The 15,212-nt window shown below is 45.0% G+C and overlaps 1 protein-coding gene across 1 annotated transcript in view; it reads left to right on the top strand.

The window, feature by feature from the left end:
* The window catches only part of LOC138963132 (lebercilin-like), a 30,540-nt gene continuing 15,328 nt past the window's right edge, over positions 1 to 15,212 (top strand). The window contains exons 1-3 of the mRNA XM_070335158.1: positions 1 to 115; positions 592 to 945; positions 2,518 to 2,538. Of these exons, the coding sequence (XP_070191259.1) occupies positions 816 to 945; positions 2,518 to 2,538 (151 nt within the window). The 5' untranslated portion in view covers positions 1 to 115; positions 592 to 815. The remainder of the gene's footprint in view (positions 116 to 591; positions 946 to 2,517; positions 2,539 to 15,212) is intronic.

Raw genomic sequence — 15,212 nt, 5'->3', positions numbered from 1 at the left:
CCAAAGGTAGTTGTTGCTTGTTGCTGGGGCTGATAAACAACCTGACATTCCGGCGGTTCATGCCCAAAACTCGATTTCGTTTCACGGCACATGGTTCCCTGTTGTGAATATTGCGGTCAGTTGACAGAGAAAGTGTGGGGATCTGGTAGAAACGGCATAGTTTTCGTTTTTACTTAGAAACACATAATGTAGATTGAGGTTCTGATTTTTTCATTCATGATCATTCTTGTCTTTCCGTGGAAGCCAGAAGATAATAACAGTTGTGACTGTGATGTCATCGCTACGGGTGTGTATTCATGTGTGTGTATGTGTGTGTGTGTGTGTGTGTGTGTGTGTGTGTGTGTGTGTGTGTGTGTGTGTGTGTGTGTGTGTGTGTGCAGAAAGAGATGTATTCGTGCATTTGAGGTATTAGTCAAGTTAAGAAAATAAATCAAATGCCATGCTTCGATTTGCGTTTAATTGTCATGTTGATCAAGTGATTATATGCATGCCATTGCATATTAACTGGAATCCATCATCACAAATGTTTTTTCTCTTGATATTTAAATCGTTTTCAAAGTATTCACAGTGACTTTTCATGTTCTGTTTCAGGCTGCTGAAAAGGGAAAATGGGAGAGATCAAAGCATGCCTACCACTGCATTTTACCAGGACAGCGTAAAACAGTGCAAAAGAGTGTTCTCTTTAGGGTTGGAAAAGAACATTACACTCAACATGTCTTTGTCTTCCTGACAAAACTTTCCAGTTCGACTCCTGCATGATAATCAGAGACTGGTCAAAAATTTAGTCTTGACTTTTTGCCTACAATACTTTCAACATGGCCACACATCGACGCTACAGCAGTGCTGAAGACTCATATGACGATTACAGCGAGGATTTTCAAAGTGATGAGGATGACCCACCCGTTAGATCTGCTACAGAGAAACAGAGGTCTCCGAGATCTAGAGGTCAGTTGCTGTTATTTCTTTTACACTAAACGTTTCAGTGTTGAAGCATACAGTACCTGCTATTCAGACTTGGTCGTGTGACAGACGTTTTCTTCCACACGAGATTACGTTGATTGTCTAACGAAGCCGTGAGGCTAATCGGCATTATAATTGTCTCGTCTAAATATCGGGCCCTAGCTATTGCTACGCTGAAAACACAATAGCTGTTAATAACTTTGCCATGGACCATCATGCTTTCAATTCCTTGTGCAACGGTATTATTGAGCTAGCTTCTTGTTCGTACTGAAGATTGCTGACGTATCTTATGCAAAAACTCTTTTCCATACAACCGACCATTTAACAGGTACTTGGTAAATTTGTAAGAGACCTTCAAGTTCAATAATGCAGAAATGCTTGTGTTTTTGTTCAGTATTTACAAAGATTAAGACATGACATAGATTGATAACATACCTACTGACCTGAACAGATATTTTCTGCATACTGTCCTCAACTGCCTCTTAATATTTTAATTATGTTTTGGCATTTGAAGGTTTCGGCTGCCATTACATGCATTAGTAATGGACTGTGAATAATAGGACGCTTTCTGCAGGGGAGGATTAAATTTTTTTTATTTTTTGCAAGAGATTAGGTGAGGGCCCAAACAATGTCACTGCTGCAACTTATAAAATGACACAATTGTATTTGAACACAAACCTTGTATAGGTACAACTAAGTCATTTACTACAGCGTTCACAGTTTCTGCATGAATTTGTAACACCCCCCCCCCCTCTCATACATTGACAGCCACATGCCAATTTATCTCCAAGGGAATTTGTTTTAGTCACAAGCAAATTTACACACATAATTCAGGGTTCGACACGAGCGGGGGCGGGGGGCGGAACACCCCAGAGTTTTGCGTTCCGCCCCAAACATTGCTGAAGCTTGGGGCCCACTCCGCCCCAGGATAAATTCCAACAATGACAAACCGAAAATTCTAATGCCAGAGCCAATCACTAAAAATCGCCAGTCAAAGTCGTCACTGAAATTTGCGTTACGATCAATGCCGCAGTCAAGAAGAAAAAAAACATTGAAATCGTCGAAGGACAATGCCGCAAGGGAAATAACTCCCAGATTGCGCTCTTTAGCGTGAGAGATAAGTATCGCCTTCAAATGCCAAACGCAAAATGTGGCGACACATCCCTGGTGTAAAAAGACATGGAAATGAAGATGAAGAACAGGGTGGAGAGAAACGAAAAAAGGAGACCGATGCAGCCAAAAGCGCGAAGCGCTGTCGTAATTTCAATGTCAAATGGTTGAAAGAATTTCCCTGGCTTCAGTACGATGAAGAAAAACAGACAATGCATTGCCGCACGTGAATACTGAGAGTGGGCCCCAGATTTTTTTTTTCCGCCCCAGCAATTTCCATCTCTGGGGCCAGTGTGGCCCCAGGCCAAATAAGTTAGTGTCGACCCCTGATCATATATAATATTATAGTAGATGCACTACATTTCTCCATTTATGATTCCGAGTTGATGGCTCGTTATTGTGCATTGATGATTGATTTCAGTTTCAGTTTTTCTTTCCTTTTAATAGTGTTTAAGTACGGCATGTATGGTGAGTTATTTTTCTAAATTCGCTATGAAAAGGTCCTTTGCGTAGCGCATGTGGTTTCTGTACTAGATTAGAGTTTATTATAGATATTTTCTCTCACACAGTTTATTTTTTTCCAATTTGAAATATATGTTTTATGGAAATAACTCTGGATTTTAATGTGTTGTACTGGAAGAGTTCTATTCCTTGAAGGTGAGGCGTAAACATTTACAGTGGAACCCCCAGGCTTTTAAGACCTCCCAATTTAAGACTTCCTCCTTTTTAAGACCTTCATTTCTCAGATGTTCTGTTCATAAATCTCTGTAAATTTACCTCCCTAAAATTAATTAAGACCTGATTTTCTCAGATTTTTGAAGGTTGTTGAAAGGCGGGTTCCACTGTACTGATAGCGTCTCTATGACTGATATGCATGTTTTCAAACGAAAAAGTATAATGTTGAGCGAACACTGTCAACACACAATGTCGGCTCAGTGTGATGCCTTTTCTCTTGAAAACACACATGCTGGGGCTCACAATCACTTCCACCATGATCGCCCAGTTGCCGACTGAAAAGTCATCATGTGTGTTGTTTATTGGTCAGAAGTCATATGCACATGGGTTGTTTCTAATTGGCAGCCAAGCGATCATGTCAGCAGTGATCGTAAGCTCTGACTGAGCGCAGTGCATATTCTCGGAAGAAAAGTTAGGGCGTCATATTGTGCAAACACTGCACAAAATGCACATCAGAGTTCAATTTTCACGATGATTATGAAGCTCACGATTGTTTGACTCAACTTAATTAACACTCGCGATATTTGCCTCATTTTTAAAGGTTGCAACTCTTCTAGTTCCCACAGAATAATTGACAGAGTAATATCCAAACATACTGTACTCAAACAAGTACTAATGTTATTAAAATGTAATCATATATATATACAGTGTAACACATATTAATTCTGGGAAGGACCGGTGAAAACAAGGCTGAGCTGGATGACTGATGCATGCTGGCAGTATTCATTTTTGTTGCTTTCAGTTGAAGTGTGCCTCGTGTGTGGTTGTTTTTTTAAAATATTGTTTTGCTTTGGGGGGGGGGGGGGGGGGAGGAAAGGGTGATGGGGTGGGGGGGGGGGAAGGGGGTTGGCGGAGACAATTAAATTACATAACTATACCCAACTCACATATAGCAATTAACTCTAGTTCAGTGCTGGTTACGCTGTACGCGTCCCCTTGGTAACAAGGGAGACCACTCTAAAAAAGAGAGTGACCAATCCCATAAGGCCAGACCAACTACCGGTCCGACTTCCGTATGCGTGCGCATACGCCGCCATTTGTATCATTCCACATCTCAGCGTCCAAGGGTCTGGTCGCGTTTACGTACGCTCCTGCTGTTATCAGCTTTTCACCTTGGTCTTAGGACTTCGGATTCGCCCCTTGGTACCGCCTGAAGCTTTACACCTGTTCCTATGCTGTGTGGGGTGAGATCTTTCTGATTTATCGCAACTTTAGCGACGTTTTGTCGCTGCTTTCGAACTTATAAATTTTTTGACTGAAAATTTTTGTGAGTTTGTTGTTGTAATGGCGGAAGCTGCACTCAAAGACAGTGCATTGAAGAAGCTCAGTTCGAGACAGGTCCCGGCTGACGCGACTCCTTCTAGGAAATCTTCGCGAAGGTCTGAGAACGCTGGACTTGACGCGTCTTTGACTTCCGATTCGTCTTCCGCTAAGTCACCCGTTTTGGCTGACAAGACTGTTAGCCCCTCTCGGACTAACATTGCCTTAGATAAGGATAATGTTTCTGGCTCGGCCTCCGGTGTTTCGGATGCCAAGGCTTGCCCAGGTTTAGCTGCCGCAGACGTAGCTTCTCTGTTGTTGACGCTTAGTGCGCAAGTTTCGACGTTAGCGTCGGAGTTGTCCTCTACTAGGGAGGAACTTCGTTCCCTCCCTTCCGGTGTTTCGGATGTTTGTTCTCTCTCCAGGATCCGGTCGTCTCCTTTCACTTCCACCTCTACTTCCGCCCGTCCTTCTGCTACTGTGACTCAGGCAGAGGTTCATGCCTCGCAGGATGGCGGCGCACGCTGGGTGTCTTTGCTGAATGTGCCCTCACATGACAAAGGTATGTTGACACCGCGAGTAGCTGGGTTCTCTGGCGAAAGCGGTGTGCGTGGTCAGGAGAGAGTAGCGTGCCAACGAAAGTTGCCCCGCGAAAGCTCAGATACTGCGGCTGGCCCCTCCTGCCTTGGCAGGGGGTCGGTTGCGGGTATGGGCCCTGATCAGCGAAAGGATAAGGCTCTCGATCCACTCCTCATAGAGAGTGCCGGCGAGCGGCTGCGTCCTCTTCCGCCCGGGGGGCAGGAAGTTGTCGGTAATGATCCTTGGGCGGAACACGAGGGTTTGTCCGAGGGTCAGTTTCCGGACTGCTTTCAAGAGCAGGACGGAGATACTGACGAGGGTGCTCCTTCCGTTCCGGGGGACACCCAACCGAACTTGCCCTTCAAGCTCCCTGCCATGGTGGCACTGGCGACGGAAGCGGCGCATAAGTTCTTCCCGGAAGGGGTGGTGGAGAGTAAGATGAATCTTGCCCCACCCCTTTCGGCACTTGATGATTTCCGGTGTGCGAGGGAGCAGAAGCCTCACTTCCGCTTTCGGGAATCGTCAACTGTTGCTGTGGAGATGGCATCTACCCTTAGGGGTAAACGGCACGCTCCGGTTCCTCTGCTGGCTCAGCATGGTGAGGTTCCGGAGGAAGTGTTGCCTTGGGTTGTGAAAGAGGGGGATCGTCCTGCTTCCTCTTTGCATAACTTCAGGTTGAATCCGTTTCCGGTCAACTTGATCGAATCTTTTGCTTTGCCATCTTGTGCGCTTCCGGTCTCACCGGAACTGGCTGGTTTAAGAGAGGATGCCTACAGGAAGGACAAGCCTGTCCCTTGCACTGAAGGTTCTCTTTTGGCCATAGAGGAGACTGGAAGGTCTCTTCTCGAGTTGTCCTCTGTCTCTGAATCGTTACAGAGGTCGCTTTCTCGATCCATGGTGTCCTCGCTCGACCCTTTCGAGTTTCGATTTGACGCTTCTCCTGCTGTGGCTACTACTCTCCGGTCTTCTTTGGCTAAAGTGACGAGAGAGCAGATGGCTCTGTCAGCATGGCTTTACACCCAGGCGGTGCTGTCTAGGAGGTCAGCCTTTTTGGCGGGTTCAAAGATCTCAGACAAGGCGACCTTAGAGAGTTTGAAGGTCTCGCCTTTTTCAGAGGGGGCTCTGCTGGGACAATCTTCTCTTGATGCTCTCAGGAAAGAGACCCAGGATGCGAGAGACATTGCGATTGCGCGCATAGCGCAGCACGGTTTCCAAAAGCCTCATAGCAAGTCGAGCACGCAGACTCAGGCTACCGGCAAGCCTCAGGCTTCCTCTTCTGGGGGCGGCAAAGCGCAGAAACAGTCCTTTGCCTCTAGGGGTAGGGGCCGTGGAGCGCCCTATCAGAAGAGGGGGCAGTCTTTTGGAGGCTCTAGGGGGTCGGGGCGCAAGCCTCACCCCCAATGAAACTCCCCCGAACGGCACGTTCCGGTAGCCCCCGCGCTTGTTGTAGCGGGCGGCCCGTCCAGGGCCCTCACTTCCTGGCTACAATTAGTGGACAGCAAGTGGGTTACTGGGATCGTGTGTTCGGGGTTCCGGCTCCTCTGGTCAGGATAATCCCGCCCTGCAGGGCGCCAAAGGAACAAGAAGCACGAGATGCTGTTCAAAAGGAAGTCACTGCTCTGTTGCTCAAGGGAGCAATAGAGGAGGTCATAGATCTACGGTCTCCGGGGTATTACGGGCGGCTGTTCATAGTACCAAAAGCCTCGGGGGCTTGGAGGCCGGTCTTGGATCTTTCATCTCTGAACAAGTTCTTACGAACAATACGGTTCACCATGGAGACGGCTACCTCAGTTCGGGAGGCGTTGCATCCTGGGGACTGGGCGACGTCTGTGGACTTAACAGACGCGTACTTCCACATCCTCATTCATGTTTCGGACAGGAAGTGGCTCCGCTTCCCCTGGGGGGGCAAAGTGTATCAGTTCAGAGCTCTGCCGTTTGGCCTGTCGCTAGCCCCTTGGGTGTTCACGATGGTTGTGCGGCAGCTGTGCGCTCTTGTAAGGAAGGACGGGGTCCGCTTAAGAGCTTACCTGGACGACTGGTTAATCCTACACCAGCAAAAGGATCTCTGCGATCTGCATACTCAGAGGGTTCTGAGTCAAGCTTCGCAGCTGGGGTTCTCGATCAATCGCACAAAATCGGAACTGGTTCCATCCCAAAGATTTTCGTATCTGGGCATGGAGTTCGACACGCAGGCTTGGTCAGTTCGTCCTTCTCAGAGGCGAGTGGACAAACTCCAGGCACTGATACGCTCTCTCAACGGAGAGAATCAGGCCGGTGCTCTGGTTCTTACGTCGCTTTTGGGGCAAATGGAGTCTATGGCAACTCTTATCCCTCTGGGCAGAGTGAACAAGCGGCCGTTTTAGGTCGCTCTGCAGTCAAGATGGGACCAGTCAGTCCAAGATTGGAACTTTCAGATCCCTCTTGGGACGTGGTTTCTGAAGACCACTCGCGCGTGGCTGCTCCCGACGCTCTTTCAGGGAGTTCCCTTTGTTTGCCCTCAGCCAGAGAAAGAGCTCTTTACGGATGCTTCTCTGTCAGGGTGGGGGGCTCATCTAGACGGGCAGATGGTGTCGGGGGTGTGGGACTCAACACAAAGCTCCCTTCACATCAGTCTGCTGGAGTTGGAGGCAGTCTCTCTGGCTTTGCGGGCGTTCAGGTCCTTGCTGGAGGGCAGACATGTCAGGATTCACACAGACAACACGACGGTGGCGTCTTATGTGAACAAACAAGGGGGGACGCGGTCTCCCAGTATGTCAGACAAAGCCTGCCTCATTCTGACGTGGTGCAACTCTCATTGCATCCTTCTTTCAGCCATTTACCTGATAGGAAGTCTGAACGTCCTGGCGGACAGTTTGAGCAGGGGGAACAAGGTGGTTCACTCGGAGTGGACTCTATCACACCAATCCCTGGACCGTCTCTGGTTGCAGATAGACAAGCCTGTGATCGATCTTTTCGCAACAAGGTTTTCGGCGAGACTCCCTCTCTTTGTCTCCCCCTTCCCAGATCCTCTGGCCTGGAAGGTGAATGCCTTGGAAATCAGTTGGACAAACCTGACAGCGTATGCTTTCCCTCCGTTTTGCCTTCTCGGAAGGGTCCTCAGGAAAGTAGACATAGAGAAGCCAGTGCTGGTTCTGGTCGCTCCGCTTTGGCCAAGCCAGCACTGGTTTCCCGACCTACTGCGTCTAGCAGTTCAGCCTCCGATCCCTCTCGCCGTGAAAAAGGGGGACCTCGTGCAGCCTCGGTCAGGCATCCCCCACGAAAATCCGCGGCTCTTGAGCCTTCACGCCTGGATTCTGTCCGAAGCGCTTTGCTTAAGGCAGGGGCCTCTGCGTCTACTGTAAAGTTTGTCCGCCACGCCCATAGAGAGTCTACGACTTCTGTATACTCATCGCACTGGGCGGCTTGGTCTAGGTGGTGCGCGCTTAACGGGGTTAATCCCCTTGCACCTAGGTCTATGCAGGTAGCCAACCATCTTGCGTGGTTGGCAGAGCAGGGAGGTTCTCCCTCTTCTCTTCGAGTACGGAGGTCTGCGATATCCTCAACTCTTTTACAGCTGGCGCGTAAGATCTCACTTGGCGGAGTGATCTCTAGTGTTATTAAGGGCGCATCCCTTACAGCTGCTCGCGTTAAATCACAGCTCCCTGCCTGGGACTTGTTGGTGGTTTTACGTTTCTTAGCCTCGGAGGAGTTTGAACCCATCCGTTCGGCTTCTTTGATTAATTTGACACGCAAGGCCGTGTTTTTAACTTTGCTTGCTACTTCCAGGAGAGGTAGTGAAATTCATGCTTTGTCAGGTCTAGGAAAAGACATTTCTTTCGAAAAGGATGGGTCGGTGCAGACCTGTTTACCCTTACGATTTTGGCGTAATTTATTACGATTTTCTGCAAAAAATACGCCATTCCGCTATCCGTGTCAAGACTACGATTTTCATAAATAAAAAAAATGTTTAAAAAAAAAAAATTTTTTTTTAATCAATTCACATGTTTGGCATTGTTTTTTCAATGGCAAAATGGGGTGAAAAAGCACAGGACTGACCAGAGATCATGTCTGTCTGATAAGACGCTGGAGAGCCTTATTCTAGTGGTGAAGTCTCGCCCTCACTCATTCGGCAAGCGCAAGTACAGTAGAGAAGCGCTTGACACACTGAAAAAGGCCTACTACGAGCAAAAGAAAAAGAATCAGTGATGCATGTGCTTTTGATGTGATCTTCGTTGAAATTATGATGACTACAAAAACTGACTGATGTGTTTTGTTTGTGAATGATGGATATATATGTGCATGTTTGCGTTTCGCAGACACAGTTGTCATGTGCGTTGTAATTGGCGACGAATGCTGGATGATTACTATTTTTGTGCCAGGATTACTATTTTTGGGGCTGAGCATTACTCCAAAACACTTATGGGGGTAAACAGGTCTGGTCGGTGTCTCTCAAGTTTATTCCTGGCTTCCTCGCTAAGAATCAGAAGCCCGGTCAGGTTTCGCCCGTTTTGCATATCTTACCGTTAAGCACGGTTTTAGCTCCTGGAGATCCAGATTTAGCTAATTGCCCCGTCCGGTCGCTCAGCCTCTACCTGTCACGAACGCGGCACATTCGTTCAGAAACCCAAAGGCTACTCTTTATTTCTCTAAACACAGCTAGGAATAAGGATATTGCAAAGGTCACGTTGACCAAGTGGGTATCCACACTGATCAAACAGGCTTACGCCTGGTGGGATGCTCAATCAGGGGAGTCTAGGGCAGTCTTGCCTCTCACCGCTGCCAGAACTCACGAGGCAAGAGCCTGGGCTGCCTCTCTGGCTGTCCTCAAGTCTGGTCGTCTGGCTGAAGTGCTAGAGTCAGCATACTGGCGATCAGAGGATATTTTCATAAACTTTTACCTCAGGGACATCGCTTCACTGAGGCAGGATGGCAGCTCTGCGCTACCAGCGATGGTAGCCGCAGGGCAAGTCCTGCATGGTTGAATTTTGGGAAGTACCCACCACCTATAGTAGCAATCTGCTATATGTGAGTTGGGTATAGTTATGTAATTTAATCCAAAATTTTATAAATAAATTTTAATTTAATTAATATACTTACCCAACTCACATCGTTTAATCCCTCCCGCCTCCCCGCTGTGGTGGTATTTGGGACTAAAAAAGGAGTGAGTTGGGCTTCGATGGGAATGATACAAATGGCGGCGTATGCGCACGCATACGGAAGTCGGACCGGTAGTTGGTCTGGCCTTATGGGATTGGTCACTCTCTTTTTTTAGAGTGGTCTCCCTTGTTGCCAAGGGGACGCGTACAGCGTAACCAGCACTGAACTAGAGTTAATTGCTATATGTGAGTTGGGTAAGTATATTAATTAAATTAAAATTTATTTATAAAATTTTGGATTGTAAAGCCTAGTGTTACTTTAAATTAGAAATGTCAGGGCATGTATGTACACCTTTTCTTTACAATCCTTATTTCAGGGTGCTTGCGCAAAGATTTTATTTGCAAATTGTGAGAATCTGGCCAACTCAGTACACTGCTCTGCAGCTGTTAAATTTTCACAGGTTATACGTATGCTTCTGAACACCATAGTATCATTAAATCAGGAGGTAAGCAGTGTACATAAGCTATTGTGATATAATATGTTGTCACCTTTGTTAAGGCGCAGCCTATGTTTGTTTTTGACACGTGTTTATTTATTCATCACATTTTACTCCCTTAACACTTTCTACCCCACCTATGTTGACCACGTTTTATTAAGCCGAGACCAGCTGTGCTGCAGCTGGTCACTCAGAATTGTAGTAACTGTGTAGTAACTGTATATCAACACGCGGGAATGCAGGCGTTTGATCGACGTTACAGCGACTGAAGCTAACAGTCTGAGCGGATATATCCGTACCTGCATGGTCAGATAGAGCCATATGAGTGGGTACGGATATAATCCGTACCTGGGAGACAATGAGTTTGTATTTTGCTTGCAGTGCAAGGTGAATGCAGTACTTGTGTGTGTGTGTGTGTGTGTGTGTGTGTGTGTGTGTGTGTGTGTGTGTGTGTGTGTCTGTCTGTTTGTCCATGTTTCTATCATCCCATCCATCTGTCAGTCTGTGCGTGTGCATAAGACTAAGCGCATGCATGTGCCGATTTGTACATGGGCATTAATACATCTGTCTCATGTCTCATGTTTGTCTATCTGTCTGTTTGTCGGTCTATCTGTTTGTTTGAAAGTATGAGGTTTGTTTTCATAATTGCCTGTTTTAAGTTTTAATTTTTGTTATGTTTGTTGTTTGAGTAAATGCCAAGGAACAACGTCTCAAGCATAATGCATGTTTGTAATGGTTCCCTGGGGAAGTCTGTTTATTTTCAGGCTTTGACATATATAGGTGTCAGTTTTAATCAAACGTGTGTACTGATAACAACCCACAGATAACTGCAGAATGCCATTAGCTACTCTAGCTGTCACTATTAACACAACACAAGACTAAACCACCACCTTCAGGGACCGGCCCTTTTGAGACCAGACATTATACAGCGTGCTCACACAACTCACACTTACAAATACAGCAATATTATCTGTATGTTTGTTGCTGCTAATGCGACTTTCATTGGCATAAGGCGTTTAGAGACCCCAATCAATGTGATTTACATATCAATGGGAACGGTTCACCCCATTTTTCTATAAGTTATTCTTAATGGAATTGCTTGGCTGTGTAAATAAACTGAGGTCAGGTATAGAAAAAGGAGGAACCGATCAAGCACTTTTATAACAGGGGGGAGGGTTGTTCAGGTATGGTAAATTGATCTGGAAAGGGAACCGGCCCCCCTTTCCACACAGGTATATACACACGCCCTTATTATGGCTTGAGAGTAGCAAGGTCGATCTTTGGCTTAGCTACACATAGCAGCAGCATGTTTGGTTCATCTGTTTTCCCCCGTAGTGGCACAGCCGTGGAGACCTATCTACCGATAAATAATTCTTCCTGGCATCTTTGAATAATTGACATGGCTGACTTTCGTTGGAGGAACTATGCTGGTCGTTGACTGTGGTGTATTGTGATGTGAAGTTATGATGTTCTTAACCTGTGAAGTTTGCTTCTAAATGGAGAACTTGAATCAGAACCATTCATGAGTTGGCTTTTGTGTGGTGGTAAAAATGAGCCTGCCCCTCCTTTGCCGGCACAGCCGACACAGACTGTACAGTTTCGCAGCAATAGCCATAAGTCTTCAGGTCTGATATGAGTGTACAATTCGATCTGATCAACTTACGCTTTTGCCGTTTTCTAGCTCAGGCCTCTTACAGTTGTAGACAATACTCACAGTGTATGTTAGGATTTGGTAGTCTGTGATCAATAGATTATTTGTAGTTGAATAACCCTTTTTGTGCTGGTGTGCTGGGCACAGTAATATACTGTCGGGAGAGAAATAGCTGCAGAGCCAGTGTAGAACAGTGGGAAAAGCAGAAGTGTACAGTGAATCACAGGTATAGATGGAAAGGAAAAGAAATCAGTGAGGTCACACTTTAAGTGAGAATTTACCATTGTGTGTCATGTCGTGGCGTGGCTATGGCAACAAGAACCCGTACGGAAGACCCATTGCTCAGAAGCTTGGTGAGAATGAAGGAGATGTTTGTGTTTTTGGAGCCCTCAGAGTTTACCTTTATGTTCAGATCATCGTGAAGTGCTGCTGAACACTTTGTAGGACGCACGCGGGTTACTATTGATACTAAGTTTTGTATGGGCTCCTAAAAGGCACCATTGTTATGTGTGATTTTTGATTGGCATTTATAACATTAATTGATCATTCAGTGATACTGTATGCAGCAGTTGCACAGTACGTGGATCAAATTACATAAGTAAAGGAAAGTTCACTGCTGCAGTTTTTCTTATGTTATAATACTACTGTAGCCTCTGTGTGTATGTGTGTGTGTGTGTGTGTGTGTGTGTGTGTGTGTGCCTGTGTGTGTGTGTGTGTGTGTGTGTGTGTGTGTGTGTGTGTGTGTGTGTGTGTACGTGTGTGCATGCAGCATGTGTGTGAGCTGATTTAATTGTTCAATGGAAAACGGGCTGGGAATTCTGTTAGAGTTGCTGAAATGCACAGTTAACCATAATGATACTTCTTTTTGAACTTGTAGAAATATACGCTTGCTTTTATCTAAATGCTTGTAATGGTTGACTGGTATGTTTAGTGAGAAAGAAAAACGGAGTTTTTATTGCCTTTAGAATGTTTGCCGCTGTTCAAGATAATTTACTTCAATAGTAATTTAGTGAGTAGAAAAGACATGCATGCATTACTCAGATTAAAAAGACAGGTTTAAAAGGTAATCTCACACTCACATTTTTACTTGGATACAATTCATTCTGTAGTGGTTATCTGAATTGCTTTAGTCTATATAGCAGGTTGTATTTTATTGCTGCAATATGTTGTAGAGTCCCGGCTTGAAGAGTCAGTTTAACAGCTATCAAGAAATGCAAACACTTGTGTCCTGACCCTGTTTTCAAGACTGGGCCTTTCATTAAGTCTTGGCTTTTATTGCTTGATAGATTGAACTTTGGTATTAGGCCAAAGTGTTGTTGTTTTCTGTCGCTAAAAGGTTTAATTATTAAAAGAGAAGTTTGTTTTAATGAGACGATAAATATTGGCTGTTTCTTTGCCTTTTAATTAAAAAAAAAAATCCTTACTTGAAGACTGTGAATCATTATATTGTAAATTGTCACGCGCTAAATTACAATTGTAAGATTGTGCGTAAAGTATGTTTGCATGACAGTTGGCCTTCACTGCATTATTTGTATTCTCAATCTTGTAGCTATTGTGTAGAAGCTAATGTGTGACTCAGGGCAGTACTAGTGTCAAATATATAACTAAACTTGTGTGCCTGCAGTGCAAGACAATTGAGGTTTAAACCACTTAATTCTATGTCATGTTTCATTACTCTTGTATGGTTATGAAACCACACCATTGTGTTATTAGTTTCCGGAGTTCTGACCAGTTGTTGATCAGAAACTATAGCTCTAGTACCGGTACTTGATTTTTTATTTCAGTTATGTTCATGTATAGACTCATTTGAATGTTGTTTAGAATTGCAATACTGTGTCTTTTTGTTATCAGTCAGAAATCTCAGTCTGTATACAATTCATCATTATCAGTTAATGATTTCTGTGTTTATGAGAGTGTCTTAAGGGGACCTGGCTGACTGTGTGTGAATTACTTACCCGATGCTCCCCAGCATGTCGTAAGAGGCGACTAACGGATTCTGTTTCTCCTTTTACCCTTGTTAAGTGTTTCTTGTATAGAATATAGTCAATGTTTGTAAAGATTTTAGTCAAGCAGTATGTAAGAAATGTTAAGTCCTTTGTACTGGAAACTTGCGTTCTCCCAGTAAGGTCATATATTGTACTACGTTGCAAGCCCCTGGAGCAATTTTTTGATTAGTGCTTTTGTGAACAAGAAACAATTAACAGGTGGCTCTATCCCATCTCCCCCTTTCCCCTATCCCATCCCCGCCCTTTCCCCGTCGCGATATAACCTTTGTGGTTGAAAACGACGTTAAACACCAAATAAAGAAAGAAAGAAAGTGTGCATTATTTTGGTTGACACACAATTAGACCTATATTTTGCGTCCATGGTTTAAAAAAATGCTAATTGCACCCAGAAATGCAATAATTGCGCAAAATTTAATAATGAACCCTACCCCTTGACGGATTGTGGCAGTGATGTGTGTGCGATTCCTCAGTTTGTGCCAAGAAATACTTGGGTCACTGTGAACATCATGCACATCCAAAAGATTAAATCAACCAGGAACAACTGTTTTTTTCTGACTAAATTACCGTTGCACAATACATGTAGCTATGTATATATGTTAGGCATTATAGGGTTAATGTGACATTGCAGCATGTGTTGTTTCACTGACCCACCAAAGTTACTGACCCTTTGTGATCAATATAGTGTTAGTTGGTGTGAATTGAATGGGCGTGGCAGATTTGTGGATTAAAGCGGTTGGTGTAATGGGCTTGTGCTTACATTGACCAAACATTTACCACCGTTGAAGGCTCTTCCAGAGTGTGTTTGGCGGAGGGGAGCTAGGTGTGGAGGTGATTGTTGTGGATATGAAGTTCAAGCTCGGGGCAGAGTTGAGGTGACGCATTATTGGGTGGGGTTGGAAAGAGTTTGATTTCGAGACTTGAAAGCGGGCAGGAACAATTTATGGATACGAGAGATCGCCTTTGTGTTTTCAAGTACCTGAGAGAGTGCAACACGTACAGTGGAATGTACCCTATACTTTTGAGACCCCTATTTGAAGACCCTTATTTTCTCAAATTTTCTAATCATTAGGTCTGTAAATATTCTTCCATAATAAGTAAGACCTTTTAAAGGCACAGTAAGCCTCCCGTAAACCATCACAGAGCTCCCCGAGCGTCTAAATACAGTACAAGCATACTTCCATTCGAACGCTCACCGAACGGGAACATCCTGGCTGCTTTCTGTCGAGCGTGAGACATTTTCCAAGAATTTATTTTCGTAGACTTGTTCCGTTAACAACAACGGCGCCTCGTTTTTGCGCTAGACCTAACTTTTAAAATCTAAATAATAAATTGACAGCTT

Source organism: Littorina saxatilis, linkage group LG3 (genome assembly GCF_037325665.1).
Source record: "Littorina saxatilis isolate snail1 linkage group LG3, US_GU_Lsax_2.0, whole genome shotgun sequence".
Classification (NCBI taxonomy): Eukaryota; Metazoa; Mollusca; class Gastropoda; order Littorinimorpha; family Littorinidae; genus Littorina; species Littorina saxatilis.
The sequence above is the reverse complement of the archived record's forward strand: the minus strand, read 5'-3'. Positions and strand labels throughout refer to the sequence as shown.